This window comes from Coturnix japonica, chromosome 2 (genome assembly GCF_001577835.2).
Source record: "Coturnix japonica isolate 7356 chromosome 2, Coturnix japonica 2.1, whole genome shotgun sequence".
Lineage (NCBI taxonomy): Eukaryota > Metazoa > Chordata > Aves > Galliformes > Phasianidae > Coturnix > Coturnix japonica.
In genome coordinates this window covers 62,587,009-62,602,535 of record NC_029517.1, presented here as the reverse complement: position 1 = coordinate 62,602,535, position 15,527 = coordinate 62,587,009, and the positions used below count along the sequence as shown (strand labels likewise).

Here is a 15,527-nt window from a genome sequence, read left to right as displayed (position 1 = left end):
GTTTTCTTTCCCAGGGAACCCTACCTCTGGAATACCTGAACAATACAGATCATTTCAAAGCAGAGAGCATGTTTACCAATGCTGTTCAGGTTCTCGAGCAATTTAAGGTAACTAAGCATATGGTGAAAAAGAAGAATGTGTCTTTGAACAATAATTATTGCTGCACTGTGTAAAATAGTTTTCTGGGACATACAGTATATGTGGCATTCTGTAATTCAAAGGGCTAAAACTGTGTGCATATGCTATATAGGTCCTTCTGAAAATAATGCCTCTCGTTTGTTTCTATGGAAACTACAACAGATACAAAGAGCAATATAGTAGTATTTAATAGAGCAAATTTGCAGCTGCAACATGCTGTTTCTCAGCATAGTCATCACCATTAGCTATGCATTTTTGCAAACAGTGAACAAGAACCTGCATACTGTGCTTGTAAAAATCTGTACTAGTGGAGGTGACCTGCTGTCACCACTGCTGAAATGCGCTTCCCAGCACCTCCCTATGCTCACATCCACTGTTTGGTCTCCATAAACATTCAGCAAGTGTCAGTGAATGTCAATAGGTGCCATTTTAAATGCTCATGTTTATTGATATTAATGTAAACTAACCTGCAGGCAGGATGTAGGTAGGCTTCAAACTGAGTTCCAAGTTCTGTAACTGGAAAAGGAGACATCTCTTCTGACAGTGCTTGGGGAGACAGGGCTCTCAGAAAGAATCAACAAACAAATCAAAAAGTAACAGGCATGTGTCCATTAAAGAAATGAAATTAGTGGGTTAATTAACCTTTAGCTTATGCTGCAGTGTCTGTTGTTTTGCTTTATCTTATCTCTGCTTTGTTTCTTGTTTCATCTCTTATTTGATGTTATGAGAACATGTGGTCCAAGCAAACAAAAAAGGTTGTGTTTCACTATATGCTGTCTACTTATGGGGTAAGAAACAGTCCAAAATCACAAAATCTCCATTTTGACACAAAGCAGAGTCATGCAGAGCTGTCAAGAAATGCATGTGACAGTAGCAGAGCAAGGAGCTGATTTGAGATCACCTGTAACATGATGATTAGTGCTTTCAGCACTTTCTGTCCCTTGAATACACGGCTTACCAAACATAGTTTTTGGGGATAACAAATGGGCCATGTCAACAGCAGAGTCATTTCCAAATCTGTGATGGAGAGCTGCCATATAGCAGAGGAACTGACTGGCTGGATGTGAAGCTGAAGTGTGCTGGTACAGCCTCCATGGTTGGAACAAAGTCTGCTCTAAGTATTAAAGATGTAACTTGGCTTCTTGTTGTTAAGTATTGTCTTGGGGAATACTTAAGAAAAAATCAGTAGCTCTTGTCCTACTTTTCTGTAGGTTTATGTTTATTCTGTAATTTCTTAGTGTTAGACTATTTTCTTGTTGAGTGGCTTATTTCTAGAATTATTTTGGAAGAACTGCTTGTGAATTTCTTTTGCATTTCATTGCTGAAGCAGAAGTAGTGCATTGGATTAGACATGCCAAGTGAGTTTTTACTTTTTCTGTGATGGAGTGACCTGATCGCAGATTGTACTCCCTGGAGAGAGTATGTTGTATTGCATGGATAGGATGAGACATGCAGGTTGCTACTTCAAGCTGTCAGATTCTGAGAGCACTGTGCTAGAAAGTTCTCTCTGCTTTATGCCATCAGTCAAACTCAAGTCAAACTGGTCCAGGAGACCTTAAAGATGTTTTGAAGGGCCTTGGGCAAAGTGACTCTGTCATCAAAATCTTCTATTTTTATCCAAGCGCAGGTTAATCGATCTAATACTATTGTTTGAACACTGTTGCAGCTGAGTTCCAATTCCTGTCTGGCATAAATAATGGCACTTTCATAAGAGGCTGTTGGTGAATTCATTTAGTATTTCTAGCTACACCTTTCCTTTCTCCTAAGAATTGTAGAAATCCTTCTATAATAATCACTGAGAGAAGGAGTGGGGATTGTGTTTTACCTGTACTGGAACAGCTTTGGTTTTCCAGAAACACTGATTCAGTGCTCAGAGGAGTTGTATAAATGATATACTGATAGTTTGATTTCATTCCTTTTTCTAATGGAGTCTACTATGTAAGTCTCTTCTATGATTTAGTTTAATGCCTCATGCAATTTTTATTCTTGTTGCAACTTGCATCTAATTGTTTATTTTTTTTTTTAATGCAGGTTAAAATGAGTCAGAAAAAGAGAACTACATTATCATTTCTGTTCACACCATTTAAGTAAGTGCCTTTTAAACTTAACTTGGTTAATGCTTTGTTATTCCAGTGAAATGCAACAACAGACAAATCTGGTCTCTTCAGTCTATATTAAATCATAGTGTTCATGCGACTATGAAACTTTGCATTAGAAAGAAGACTGTTGAATTAATTTATATTTCAAAGTTCTGATTAGAATTAAAGAAGAAAAAAGTTTAATTCCTTACCATTAATCCTTTTTTAAGGGCTTAAACTTTTTGACTATATACCTTTATATAGACTTCGCAGTAAGTTACTGTGTTCGCAGTAAGTATGCTGTGGCCTTTTGCTATGTTCTTTTAGCATTCTTTGGGAGATTAAAGTCACTATAGTGTTTAGGGAAAAAAAATCAGTTCTCTTCCTTGTTTGTATGTATATCAAGGTTGGACTACGAATTGTTTCTTCTGCAGTTTAAGTTCCAATGAATAGCCAATAAGCAAAATGTTTTACAGCAAGAAATGAAGTTCAATATCTTTAGAATTTGTGCTGCCTAGTATTAGTGTTTCCAAGTTCATGAAGGAGTTCTCAAAGGGATTTGTTTAGCTGTGAGCTCTCTGTTCTAGGGTGCAGAGCTGTTGGTGACCTTCTCACCCTTCAGTTTTATCCAACTAAAGCTGCTTTATCCTATTTCCATCCCCCTGCCCCAGAAGGTCTGAGAAAACTTTGCTTTGGGTGAACATGATCAGTTCTGTTTTTACTATGTGCTCCAGAAATGCTTTGTCATTCAGCACGCTTGTTTTCCTTTGAGACTGATGTTAATTAAGATCATTATATCATAGGAACAGTAAAGTACTTAAATTGTTCCCCGTGAAGTGCATTTAACTGCTAAATAGGATTGCTGTCTTTCTGAACGGAGATTTATAGTGTTATTTAATACCACTAACTTCTTCAGAAGGATAGGTTCTAAGACACTTATTCTCTGCAACCACAGTTAAGTCAATCTTGAGCATATAATGAATGTTTTAATTAGCATTCTGATTAAGAATGACAATAGTATTATCAAAGAACTTACTGATCATATGGAACAAAGATGCTGTATGGAATGGATGGTCAGTTGTCTTTGGTTCTGTGGGGAAGACTTAGATTGACTTTATAGCTCTTGATTAAATCAATTTCATCTTTCTACAATAAATATCTGATTCAGTAAAATAGTATGAGTTTTTCTTAATGCTAGATTTATCTTTAAAGGATTTAACTGCTACTAATTACACTATGAACTGGTGTTTTCCTCTTTTTTTTTGTGGTATGTTGTATTGTTCAAAGTTGAAACGCTTGAGACATTCATCTCTTCGAAAATAAGACTAAATCTTGTTATAAAAGTATGGTTACTTTTTGGCATGATACACTGGAAAAAATAAATTGATTTTACTCTTTCAATAATTTTAAAGTAGCTACTGAATGGGAATTTGGGGTAATGGTTTCATGGCAAATGTTTTTATGTGAGACCTGATAGATTCCTTGGGTCTGTGAATTACCTTACAGAAGTTATCAATGGTTGCATGTTATGTGAATAAAGGCTTTATGTGGTTCCTTAAGAAGATAAATTTGTATCTTCACTGTAGGAAAACAGAAGAAGTTTCATAGCACAGGCCATCACACATTAATGCATATCCAGCATATACTATACAGGTTTTCCCTAAGTGCTAAGTAGTATTCACAGCATTCCTTCATTTCTGAAACTTGGTTTGTGTCTGATAAGCTACCAGGAGTCCTTTTGTGTGGAGGTGACTGTGAAAGCAGTGAAATGTAAGCCTGAGCTTCAGCTTTAGCTGATGATCTGCTATGTTAGAGTAAGCCAACTTTCATCAGTGGTTTAAGTAAATTTTGCTTGAACTAGAGTGAAATACTTAGGGAGCATATCCCTTTCTAATGGCTTTTCCTGTGATACTGTTGGTCAGGTTGAGTGTATTTGATAGCAAGGAGATGTTCATTTCAGATCTTCACAGCTAGCTTTGTCCATGTTAACAAACCCAAGGGTTCTGACAGTTAATATGTCTAAGTGGGTTTTTGCTGTGTGCTACCAAGCATGTTTTGAAGAATAGAAACCCAGATGGCAGCAGTGTTATGGCCCACGTGATCCAGTTTGAAATCTATTAAATATTTGTTGTTCCACTAATACTACGACCCTGGGGGGAAAAAAAAAAAAAATGTTTAGCAGGGAGTCTATGTAAAATTGTCTATGTATAATTTTATATTAGCAACCACTTAGAAAGCAAAATTCTCTGCAGATACAAAGTAGTATTTATTACTTAATATATAGAAAGGTATGGAATGATGCAGTTGCTCTGTTGTTCTCAAGAGAAATTAAAAAGGTGAAGCTTTGGATAGCTTACTTTTGTATCTGAAGCAGGTGATCTCCTGCTATGCTGTTTCAGAATAATCTGTAATTGTATAAAGGTTTTATTTATGCACAGGTATGCATTTTTTGGATTTGTCAGCACCGGTCTGGAGAGTTTACCCACAAATTATTGTTAATCTATTGACCTTGCCTACTGCTGAACACAGTTGTGTGTTCTGGCTACTACTATCCTTTCAGTAAGGTGTAAGTAGTTTCTTCTACCACTGTTCATTTATTTGAATTTTTGTAGAAAGAAGTTAAATATACTTTTAAAATATTTCTGGTGCTGTAAATCTGTAACTTGAACCTCAGAAAGCATAATGTTTAATTACTCCCCAGTTTATTGGAGGTTAGTGAAGCATACTTCATGGCTTTTGGGACCATCAACTTTATGCGGAAATTTAAAAAGTAACATTCTGTTTTCGAATATTAGAGATTCTCTTTCACTGTCATGATAATGGAAAAATAAACAAAGATGTCTGAAGAATTGCCTATCTTAAATTATTTAAATTATGTAATTGAATAAATGTTGTTTAAGTCTGTATAACAGAAATGGGAATGAGAATTCAAAGAGGTACATAAATCTAAAACTTCTGAGGCATTCAATTTTCAGAGAAGAGGGTACAATTACTATTAAAGTTTTATATATCTAGGGGGAGAGAGATACTTTTACAGATAACATATTCTGTGGAAAGCAGAATATAGCGAAAACCTCAGCTTAATTTTTCAGCATGTAAAAAAAAAACATTTGTATATTCTGTGGTGAAAATCCTGTTTTTGAGCTTGAATTTTCAAGTGTATTAATATCAAGTGACTGGAAAACTGTTTATGTCCTCAGATGCAATGATTTAAAGACAAGTGTTTGAACTGTATGTTGAATCGTTCACAGCAAAAGAATTGAACTATTTCTTGTATATTACAGGGCTGTGTTTGTCTTATTTAGACAATATTGTTGACATAGAGGAAATTTCTTGAGTTGATATAAAACTGATTTCCACAAATAATCTATCCTCTAATGGAGGTGTGATTAGCTCAGTGGACAGAGGATGACGGAGACCATTGGAAATGTTCCCTTTATTACATGGATCCAAATTGCATTCCCTAAACTATGTTAAATTTATGAAGATGGGAAGGAAGGATCTGATCATTGTTGTATAATGAAAATTCCGGTAGTGTCTTCTTGACCACGTTTGAGGGAAGGTAAGAATTTGAGTAGTTAACAGATGCGTATGGCTGACAAGTAATTTTGTTTACATTTAGTCAAAGTCCCTTCATGAAGGAGTAAACCTTTCTAAAAGTGTATCCTGAGGCTACCTATTTCACAGGTACCTTTTGGAAGGAAGTCAGCTTCAAGTGTCTGCTGATTCAGCAGGGCCAGGTGCACAACTTGCTCCCATAGGAGCAGATATGTCCCTTATATGCAAGTTACTTGTGAGGCTTACATTGAATTGAATAATTGTTTATAGTATTTATTCCAGTGGAGTGCCTGAAGAGATTTACTGTCTGAATTGAGTTTCCTTCCTGCTTCCTTCCACTTGCTACTTTTTTCACTGTTTATGAAAGGCAAGCAAGTCTTCACTAATTACTTACTTAGCAAAATCAGAGGCTTTTCATATTGGGAAGCTGGGACACTGGCAATATGTTTATATATATATATATATTTAAGAAAGGCAGGTACAAAAATGCCAGATGCTTTGCAGGAAGAGAGAGGGAGGACAAACCTTTAGACTGCTGACAGAGAAAAACCGATGTCCAGGATAGTGAACTTTTGTATTAGCATTCTGACCACTTGATGTACCTGAAGGCAACTGCATAGCTGGCACAGTTTGAAGAGGTGTATGCCAAGGGGCCAGATGCTACTGCTGCAAAAGCATTTCCAAAGCTGGCATCTCTGGGCTGTGAAAATAGTCCTAAGAGTTGTAGAAGGGGAGGACTGGCATAGTGAGGAGAATAGAGAGAACATCAGTGTTGCATGGAAATTCTCCTAACCAATTAAAGCTATTTGATTATTCAGATAGGTGCAAGTGACTTAATATATTAAATTACATAGAAGCACAGGAGTGATTTTTGTGTACAACCAGCACATACAGTGCTTTTGGGGAAAGGCTGCTTCCAGCTGTTCAGGTTCTGATTTGGCACACAGCAAGATGGCAAGAGCAGTAGGTTAAGAAAAATCATATACAAAGAAGATGAGCAGCTGGATTACAGTCAGTGCTTGTTTTCCTCTAGCTGTGTTTGGGTTTTTTTTTTTTGTTGTTTTTTTTTTTAATATCTTCAGTGTTTTATATCAGTAAGGCATTTTTTTGTTTTTTGTATTGTTTTTTCAGGAAATGGCTTAAGCATTGTTTAATGTCAGATCAGTATCATCTCATGTATCCCATCCCATGTTGATGCTACATCTTTAAAATAACTTAATTAGTTGAATACAACATCTTAACCATCCCAAGGACTTACTTTTTGCATATAGTCAAGCCATGACTTCCATAGCTATAGCTCTGTAGAAGATCTCTGTTTTTAACATGTGTAGTGTACAGCTATTAAAACATTCTTCTCTGCTATATTAAAATGCAACTTTTCATTCTCCCTAGTCTCCAAGATGAATTGAGGTATGACTGTCTTAAAAATTTGCATGGGTTTGATGCAGGGAAGTATCAATCAGATAGACTGAGTCCTTCCACGTAGCTATATATCATGTACTTGTCATGGTGATGGAAAATAGTTCTTTCCTAATGTCTCTGAAAATGTACAGCAAATTCAGAAAATGACTTATACACAAATACTTTTTTCTTCCTTTTTGTGACTGAATACACAGCACTACATGGCTCACTCTGTCTTTCAAAACTGATATTTCCACAAAACTGACGTTTGGATCGAAGTGCAACAAGTGATTTCTCCTCCCTCCATAAAGGTTAGGGTCCCTTAAGGTCAGTAGACGTAGTGCATCCTTTAAAGCATCTCGTTCTTGTTTTGTTCTAATAAATGGCATTTATTTAGGAAAGTTGTAGTACCTGAGATGTAATGTGCTGGTTAATTCATAATTAAATATAAGGAGAAAAGGGTGGAACTATTGCCATAGGAAAGAGTATTTGTAACAGTGTTTACTCCCCTTGTCATTTGTGTGAATCCTTTGTGTTTCCAGAGGAACCTTGATTTATCAGAAGCACTACTAAATTAACTGGGGAAGAAATTTCAGCCCCTTTATCTTGTGGTCAAGAATAAAGGACAGCATCTTCTGGTAGCAGCTAGTGAGGTCTGGTAAGGCATCCAGTCTTTTCCTTTTCTCATGTGGTCCCTACTGTGTTAGAAAATGGGGATCTTGGTATCTGCTTGCTTCTGAGGTAGCCAGTATAAGCAGGTGAGTATGGGCACTTTTAGCCTGTTGGTGTCTGGGAGGTAGATCACTGCACTTTCTCTTCAGCTCTTAGTTTTAAGAACCAGTGTAAATACATATGAAGTTATAGTGAACCACTAAAGAAACAAAAGTGTGCTCAAATGGAGAGAGAGAGAGAGAGAGAAGGGGGGGAAAAAAAAAAAAGTTGTAGCACCAATTTTATACTGAAAAATAACTCCACTGTTGGATGTATGAGAAATTAATGCCCGTGCTATAAAGCGCATGTGCTTTGGCCAAAAGTGATCTTCTGTTTCACTGAATGTGCTGTGTCTAGAATGCTCTGCTGAACACTGATCAGGGAGGATGCAATCTTCTTAGAAGGCAGGCATCCTGCTGCTCTCAGGTTTCAGCAATGCACCAAGAAGCTTTTAGTTTTTATATGAAAGGCTTACTGGCAGTGGCTTCTGCGGAGAAGGACTGAATGTAATTGGATTTATTACCCAGTGGGAAGTAGGTAAGGTCTTTAGAAGAAGCTAAGAGGCTAATCTATAAGATAATATATTAAAAGATTTATACGTGTTTCTGTGTTTCCTTGTGTAAATCTGTTTGGCCTTTTCTTGGAGTTCAAGGTTTCATGTAATGAGGATGGGGGTCATGTCCAGGACAGGCAGAGGCAGTGGCATGGGAAGGTCAGGGGATATTCCTCAGCAGGTGAGTGTGGTGAGAGAAACAGCACAGGGCTCTGTGGATATCAGTAAGAAAGACAGAACAAATAGCTTAAAATAGCTGTTTTAATAAGTTAAAGGAAAATAGTAAATCTACTGTCCCTTGGGCTGCTGGGTAAAATGCCTCGTGCCTATGTATGAGGGCTGCTCTGAAAGTAATGCCTCCTATTTTGTTATGTTGGCCCGCAACATCGGAGGTGGGTATTGGTGGTATTGACAGTAGAGGTTGAACCTTCCCACCAGTACTCCATTCCTTCTTGTTGATGTGTGATAGTTGGCAGCAGAGGAGCAGTCTGACAAAATGACCTCTGAAATGGTCGTGAGTATGAAGTAAAGGTGTGTCAGAGTTCCTCTGTGCGAAACAAGGGAGATCCCTGCTCCAGTTCCTTAATTCCCTGAGGGCCAGAGGGGCTGCTGTTTGGCCTCTGCTTGTCTACACCTCCTGTAGCAGTAGTTTGCGTGCAGACTCATGCTGTATGCAGCCCAGTTATCTTGTTTCTTACTGTTCGGTGAACTGGCAGCTGGCAGTTAGCTCTTTTTCTCTCATCTTTGCTATCTAAAGGATTTACATAAATATCCTAAGGCACTTTGCTGTTGAATGTATGAATATGCTTCATCAGGGATGCTGAACTGTGGGAATAAAGGCTATTTTAGTTTTTAGGATTTGGTAGCCTAGAATTAAGCCATTAGCAGTCAGGCCGCTTCTTGTGTTTCTCTTGATGTCCTGTTTCTTCCTTTATATGTTTGTAAATATAAATGTGAAAGCCTGCGTGTTAGAAATGTATCAGTAACAATGCTTACTGGTATCTGTGGAGGTGTGTATTCCTTCTTTATACTTTACAGAACAAAAACACCCAGAGCTTAAAACAGGAGTCTCTTATTGCTGTTCTTACTCCATTTCTTTCATTTCTTTCATTTCTTTCATTTATTTCACGCTTGTTAAAGAAAAAATTTGCAAAGACAACTGAGTACAGCCCTCCAGTTAGACTGACTGATTTGCCCTCTGGAAGAATAGTTGGAAAACCTAGAAACCACAAAAGCCCAGCTGAATTTAGGCAATACAAAACTGAGGCTCCTGACGCTGGAGAAGTGGGAGAACAGAGGGTGCTAGATCAAGACCGAAGTGAGGATACTGAGGGTCCTGACCCTTACGCAGATGTGATAGAGGGTTAACCCTTTACTGTTGGTATGCCTTTTCTTTTAAATAAGCACAGCTTTAGAACACTACAGTGTTGCCATGATTTTTTTCACTTCTAAATAAGGTGCATTTTCTGAATTATGAGAACTAAATTTCATAGGCCTTGCCTTTTTAGTAGCTTAGCAGAAAATGTTTCAGTAAATTGTTAGAATTCAGTCTATCTAAATAGATCAAGCATCACCAAGTTACCCACTGAGTCATTTAATCTTTGATATTTCACTGTTTGATCACTAAAACACATGCAAAGGAGTTTCTCTGTCTCACAGTATGTGCTTTCGGCAGATCTTTGGAAGAATACACAGTAAAGCAGTTCTTTGAACCAGTGTATCCAGAGAACTAGAGCACAAAAATGGAGAAAATCAGCTTCTGAATGAATATTAAAATTAATATAAGTGTGTTGTTTGGTGAAGTCCGTGGAACTGTAATACAGTCATTTTTCCTGATCATTGCCTCTAGTAGCATCATGTACTCTCTACTGTACAGCAAGCTCAATAGGAAGTAAACATCATGGTTCCAGAATGTGATTTTGTAAATATTTATTTGGTTGATTTTTCCCCGGTTCACTGAATGAACTCATGACTTCACATTGCTTGCAGTTTGCTTTCAGATGATTCTCTGCTCTTGATGGAAAAGTGGAAGGGCTTTGTATTATGTACTTCATTCTGCTCCATCTAAAAGGCTACCCACTATGCCTTTGAAAGAAATTTCAGATCGATAAGATTAGGCTAGTTAATAATAATTAATATTTAATATCAGATATCTGCTCTTGAAGATTGCTTTTTAGTGTGAGGTTGTTATGGATCAGGCATAAGAATGCAGTCACATTTGTGTCAAACTGAACTTGCATTGCTCACTATAAGCATCTTGCTTGCTTCTTGCTCACTTGGAGCATGATGAGATGCTGTCTGTTGGACTGTGGGAATGTATGAAGGCATCTCATAGGAGACTGACTTTGTTTTCAAAGCCTGTTGCTGCTTTGAAAAGAGCTGCGAGAAAGTGTTGCTCTGTTACTGGAATATCTTTTGAGTAGAGGCCCAGCAAAAAAAAACAGAACCTTTTTATATCTGTGCTTTTAAGATGTCATTTTGCCAGCAGCAGTGATGTGGATCAAAATAGTAATAGTTGGTCCTCTAAGTATTATTTCAGCTGATTGCAGGATTGCTGAACTGGAAGCAATCTGTCCTTCTTGGTATGGTTCCCTCACAGTGGGGTAGATGGTAAACAGCCTGAATATATTCAGCTGCTTCTGTTGCTGGCTATTTTCCCTCCTGGTGAGAGCAGAGATTGTAGTGCTGACCCCTCAGTGCCCACATCATGGAAAAATGGGAGTGCCTGCCATGAAGCTTAGGTTGCTCTGTGGGTGGGATGGAGACAGGTAGAATTTTGTGTTGAGAGGGGCAATGTTAGTTTAGGGTAATTTTGGGGGGGTTGTAATTTGTCAAAATACCAGGAATCATCTTGAGAAGAGGATTAGAATCTGTGGCTGCTCAGCCTTTTGACAAAAAGGTTTGTCAGGATTGTTTGGCAGGCACCTATCTGATGCTTCTTTACCTGCCAGCTGTTTTAGGGTTAGGAAATTCATAGTAAAGCAGATGAGAATGTCTGCTGTCTCACATGTTCAGTATCCTATCAGGCTTTATTCCAGTTGTCCTTCTCCATCTCCAAATTGCAGGGATGTGGGTTTGATGGGTAGACTACCCTATGGATAAGGAATTGGCTGAAAGGCCGCAGACAGAGGGTAGTGATTAATGGTTCTGTGTCCAGGTGGAGGCTGTGTCCCCCCAGGGGACCAGTACTCTTTAGCTTTTTTATCAGTGACATCAATGACAGAATTGAGAGCACCCTCAGCAAGTTTGCTGATGACACCAAGCTGAGTGGTGCAGTTGACACAGTGGAAAGAAGGGATGCCATTCAGAGGGACCTCAACAGATTTGAAAGGTGAGCCCAGGTGAATTTAATGAGAAGAGAGTTTTGAAGAGACTATTAAATCCTCCTGCAAGAAATTAAAAGTTCTCAAGTACGAATAGTTAATTAATTTTACATACAAGGACATTTGCATGTATGTGAAGCAAAACAGCTGAAATAAGTTTGTTTTCAGTTAACAGTACTCTTAAAAAAGCTTAGCATTTTTCTTCATACATAGCATTACCCTTCTGCATATGCGTCCTTGACTCACATAATTAAATCTGAAGCCTTTTAAGCGTTAAACTACTGCAGATCCTAAGGGGTTACTTTTTTATAGTATAATTCTGGAAAATTTACTGTATGAAATAATGACTGTAAATCACTACTTAAATAATCAGACATAATAAGATTAACATGCTAGTAATAGAGGGTAAAGATATAATTGCAAGATGTCTCTTTTTGTTCTGTGATTTTTATTTCATAGGTTGTCTGCAGTATGCTGATGGGGATGGCAATTTTTTGGCATGATGATAAATAAAGCTTACTGGCCAAAGAGAGGTCCCTCTGACATTGCTATGGTAGCCTTCGTTCATCACAGTCTTGTTATGAGTGCTGTCAAATAGTTTAACTTATATAAGGCATGAATGATGTGTTGGAAAGATTAATTTTGTCAGGTACACTTAAGAGAAGGGAAGCTAACATCTCGTAAGGGATAGTTTATAAGCACTTGCACAATTAGCCCAATTGTTTTGTTTCATAATTAAGTATGTTTATTCATGGATGAAGCTGGGATTTTACTGTCTCAAGCTAGAAAACTGTTTCTGATAAGTAATTTTGTTTTTTTTTAAGGTGGCTTTCTCATAGTGTTACCATCCTTTCCTGTGGAGAATGTAATTTTAAATCTTTTCAGTCCTTAAAGTGTGAATGCTCATAATGTAAATAATATGTGACCATTGAGTTCTTAGTTGTTTAATTTTATGGTTACACTTTACAGTACGTGAGTGATATATTCAGTAATACTTCCTTGTTCAAAGGAAGGAGAACAAATTTGAGTTGACCAAATGCATTCTCTGTGTATTTTTGTTAATAGAATAAAACTTCTTAAATATTGTTGTGGTATGGAAATATGCTTCATTTTACTGGTTGGGCTTCTCATTTTGTATTTGGTAGAACTGGATTTTGGCGATGGGTAGCTGGGAAGAACATACACACCTATAACTTTGTTTCTTTGTGGAGTTCATTATCTTTTTAATAATGATCACTAAATTCATTTTATTTCTATTAATATTAATGGCACATGTGCCTTAGATGACCTTGAGAATAAATTAGCATAATAGTAGTGCCTCTGGGTTTTTGCGTACTGAAACACGGGGAAATAACTGATCAGTTTATTCTTTTCTCTAACACTATCTGCTTAGTATTCTAAATCTTCTAAATGGTTGTTTTAGTTAAATTTAAGCTAACTGCTGTTATCTTCAAAGACTCGCATTTGCCATCCAAAATGAAAGCCTACAAAACTATTTCTCCTGTTTGTATTCTGATAGTCAAAACGAAGATAACACTATCTCGTAACTTTGGTCTGTAAAAGATGAAATTCTTATTACATCTGATGAATTTTGTTTCGTTTACTTTCTTAAACTGAAATTCTGCATGTGTTCAGATATTCCCAGTCAACCAATATGCTTAACCATCTAAGAACACATGAGATACTGATTTAGATATTACTTTTTCTTCTTCTCTATTCCTTTGTTTTTTGTGGCCTATCTCAAAAGGATAGATTTAAGCAATTTATGGCTTTGTTTTTTGTTCTCCACAACCTGACTACCTTTTAATTTGTAGTAGTATGCTGTTGGGGAACATCTCATTACCGAATGCATATGAGTGGAGCTGAGTCCTATTTTCAGCATTGCACTGAATTCTCAGTGCATCCAAATGTTCTTGAATTCCTCTAAAGTGATACTTCAGTAAGTCTCAAGGTCTCTGGTGTTGTGCATTGTTCAGCATGTTGTGTTGTATATGTGATTTTAGTACACAAGTATTGCCTTTTTAATTTAATGATACCTGGGTAAATTCCAGGTGTGGAACCTTAGTTGTAGGCACAAATTCCATTTGTTCCCCTATAAAGAAAGATAGTGTATGTATTCTTGACGATGCATCAGCTATCTGGTGATGCTATCATCTACTGGCTGGCAAGCAGTAGTAGTTCCTGAAGCTCATAGCAAACAATTGGGAATAAGTGTTTCAAGGCAGTGGTGGCGTGAGATCAAAAGCTGCCTTGTGGTTCAACCAAGTGGAAAACCAGGTGATTGGCTGGATTAAAATAATAGGAATGAGACTCCAAGACTGGCTCTGGATTTGACACTGCCTAAAACACAGATTGGGGATTTCTGCACAAGGTGTGTGTGAGGGACTGTCACACTGCTGGGCTGAGGGAGATGGTACTGTATCTCAGTGGCATTGTGGAGAGTGTGAAGGAAAGCTTTCCTGTTGATCGACTATCACAGCATGGTAATCCACATCACTGTGTGCCTGTGGTGATGGAGGCTGAGGATAGTGGCTGTCTAATGGATGATAATTTGCCTAGGAGATCTTCTTGCTCGCTACCATTCTAGGTAAACTAGAACAACGTGGAATGGGACTTAGCTCCTGTCTTCTCTGATCAGTGGGAGTTGGCTGACTGACTTGTTTTTCCATGATGCTACTTCCTGTAAAGGAAGAATCATAGAAATGACTTAGGACGATAAATTAAACTCATTAAAATCAGATGTTTTCACCATAGACCTCAGTGCAACCAGGTAACTCTATTGAGGGGGCTCTAACAGTTCCCTGCGGAAGAGGAGACAAGCTCTCAGATTTTTTTAAAGAAAAGATTGTTAGACATCATCTAATTGTAACTGTGGAACCTGAACAATACACCCTATGCAGTTTACAATCATGACTACCAAATCAATTAAGTGGCTTAACTCTTGTGTGTGAAGTGTTTCTTGTCCACAGCAATGGTCAACAATAACGCACAAGTGAGAGAATTTGCATTATCAAAAAAGGTGGGAATCCCAGTGTTAAAAAAAAGTATCTTAAGGAAAAGTTCTTGGGATAAATTAGTTAGCAAAAATGTTGAATCGTGTGTTAAAGAAATGGCTTATTCCACAAATGAAGTCCTGATACTTTTTGTTCCAGAATCTTTCTTGATTACGAAGTAGTTTTCATGCCTCTTCCCGTTTGTGTTTTCTTGTACAGACCACTTTCTGATTCTGAGCAGATCAACTTTTTAAAGAAAGCAAGACTGTATATTCAGCAACAGAAGTACAATGAAGCAGTAAGTGTCTTTGCTATGTATCTTCTAGAAACCTTGAGAACTTCTGCTACATGTAAATACATTTCAGTTTGTTTAACTTAGAAGAAATCTGGAAATAACTCTTTACATCCTTCTGATGTACTTCTCACTTTTCAACAAAAAATCTTGTTGTCTCTAAAAATTTGCATTTCATGACATCAGTTCTAACAAATAATTCTGACTTACTCATTATTTTCCTCATAATTCTTAATCTTTTTGTTACCATTTCACAATATACAAGCACACAGTGTTTATATTTACCACTCTTAAAAGAGCAACTAAGGAGTGTAGTTCATAATCATTCTTCCTAAGCTGCTAGTTCCATGGAAAAGTATGTCTCGCTCCATCACAGACCTTGATTTGTTTTGCAGTTCTCTTACCTGAACCACCTGTTCATGTTTTTTATTTCACATTTCGATTTGTCAGAAACTGAAAGCCATATGCAGCATCATTCTG

The 15,527-nt window shown here is 37.3% G+C and overlaps 1 protein-coding gene across 6 annotated transcripts in view; it reads left to right on the top strand.

The window, feature by feature from the left end:
- Nucleotides 1–15,527, top strand: part of PIGN (phosphatidylinositol glycan anchor biosynthesis class N) — a 97,540-nt gene that overhangs the window by 42,357 nt on the left and 39,656 nt on the right. For all 6 annotated transcript variants that reach the window (XR_001553247.2, XM_015854523.1, XM_015854530.2 and 3 more), the window contains 3 exons: nucleotides 15–107; nucleotides 2,170–2,225; nucleotides 14,975–15,053. Coding sequence is in view for 5 of the 6 variants with exons in the window: in XM_015854523.1 (XP_015710009.1) it covers nucleotides 15–107; nucleotides 2,170–2,225; nucleotides 14,975–15,053 (228 nt within the window). In the remaining variant the exon portion in view is untranslated. The remainder of the gene's footprint in view (nucleotides 1–14; nucleotides 108–2,169; nucleotides 2,226–14,974; nucleotides 15,054–15,527) is intronic.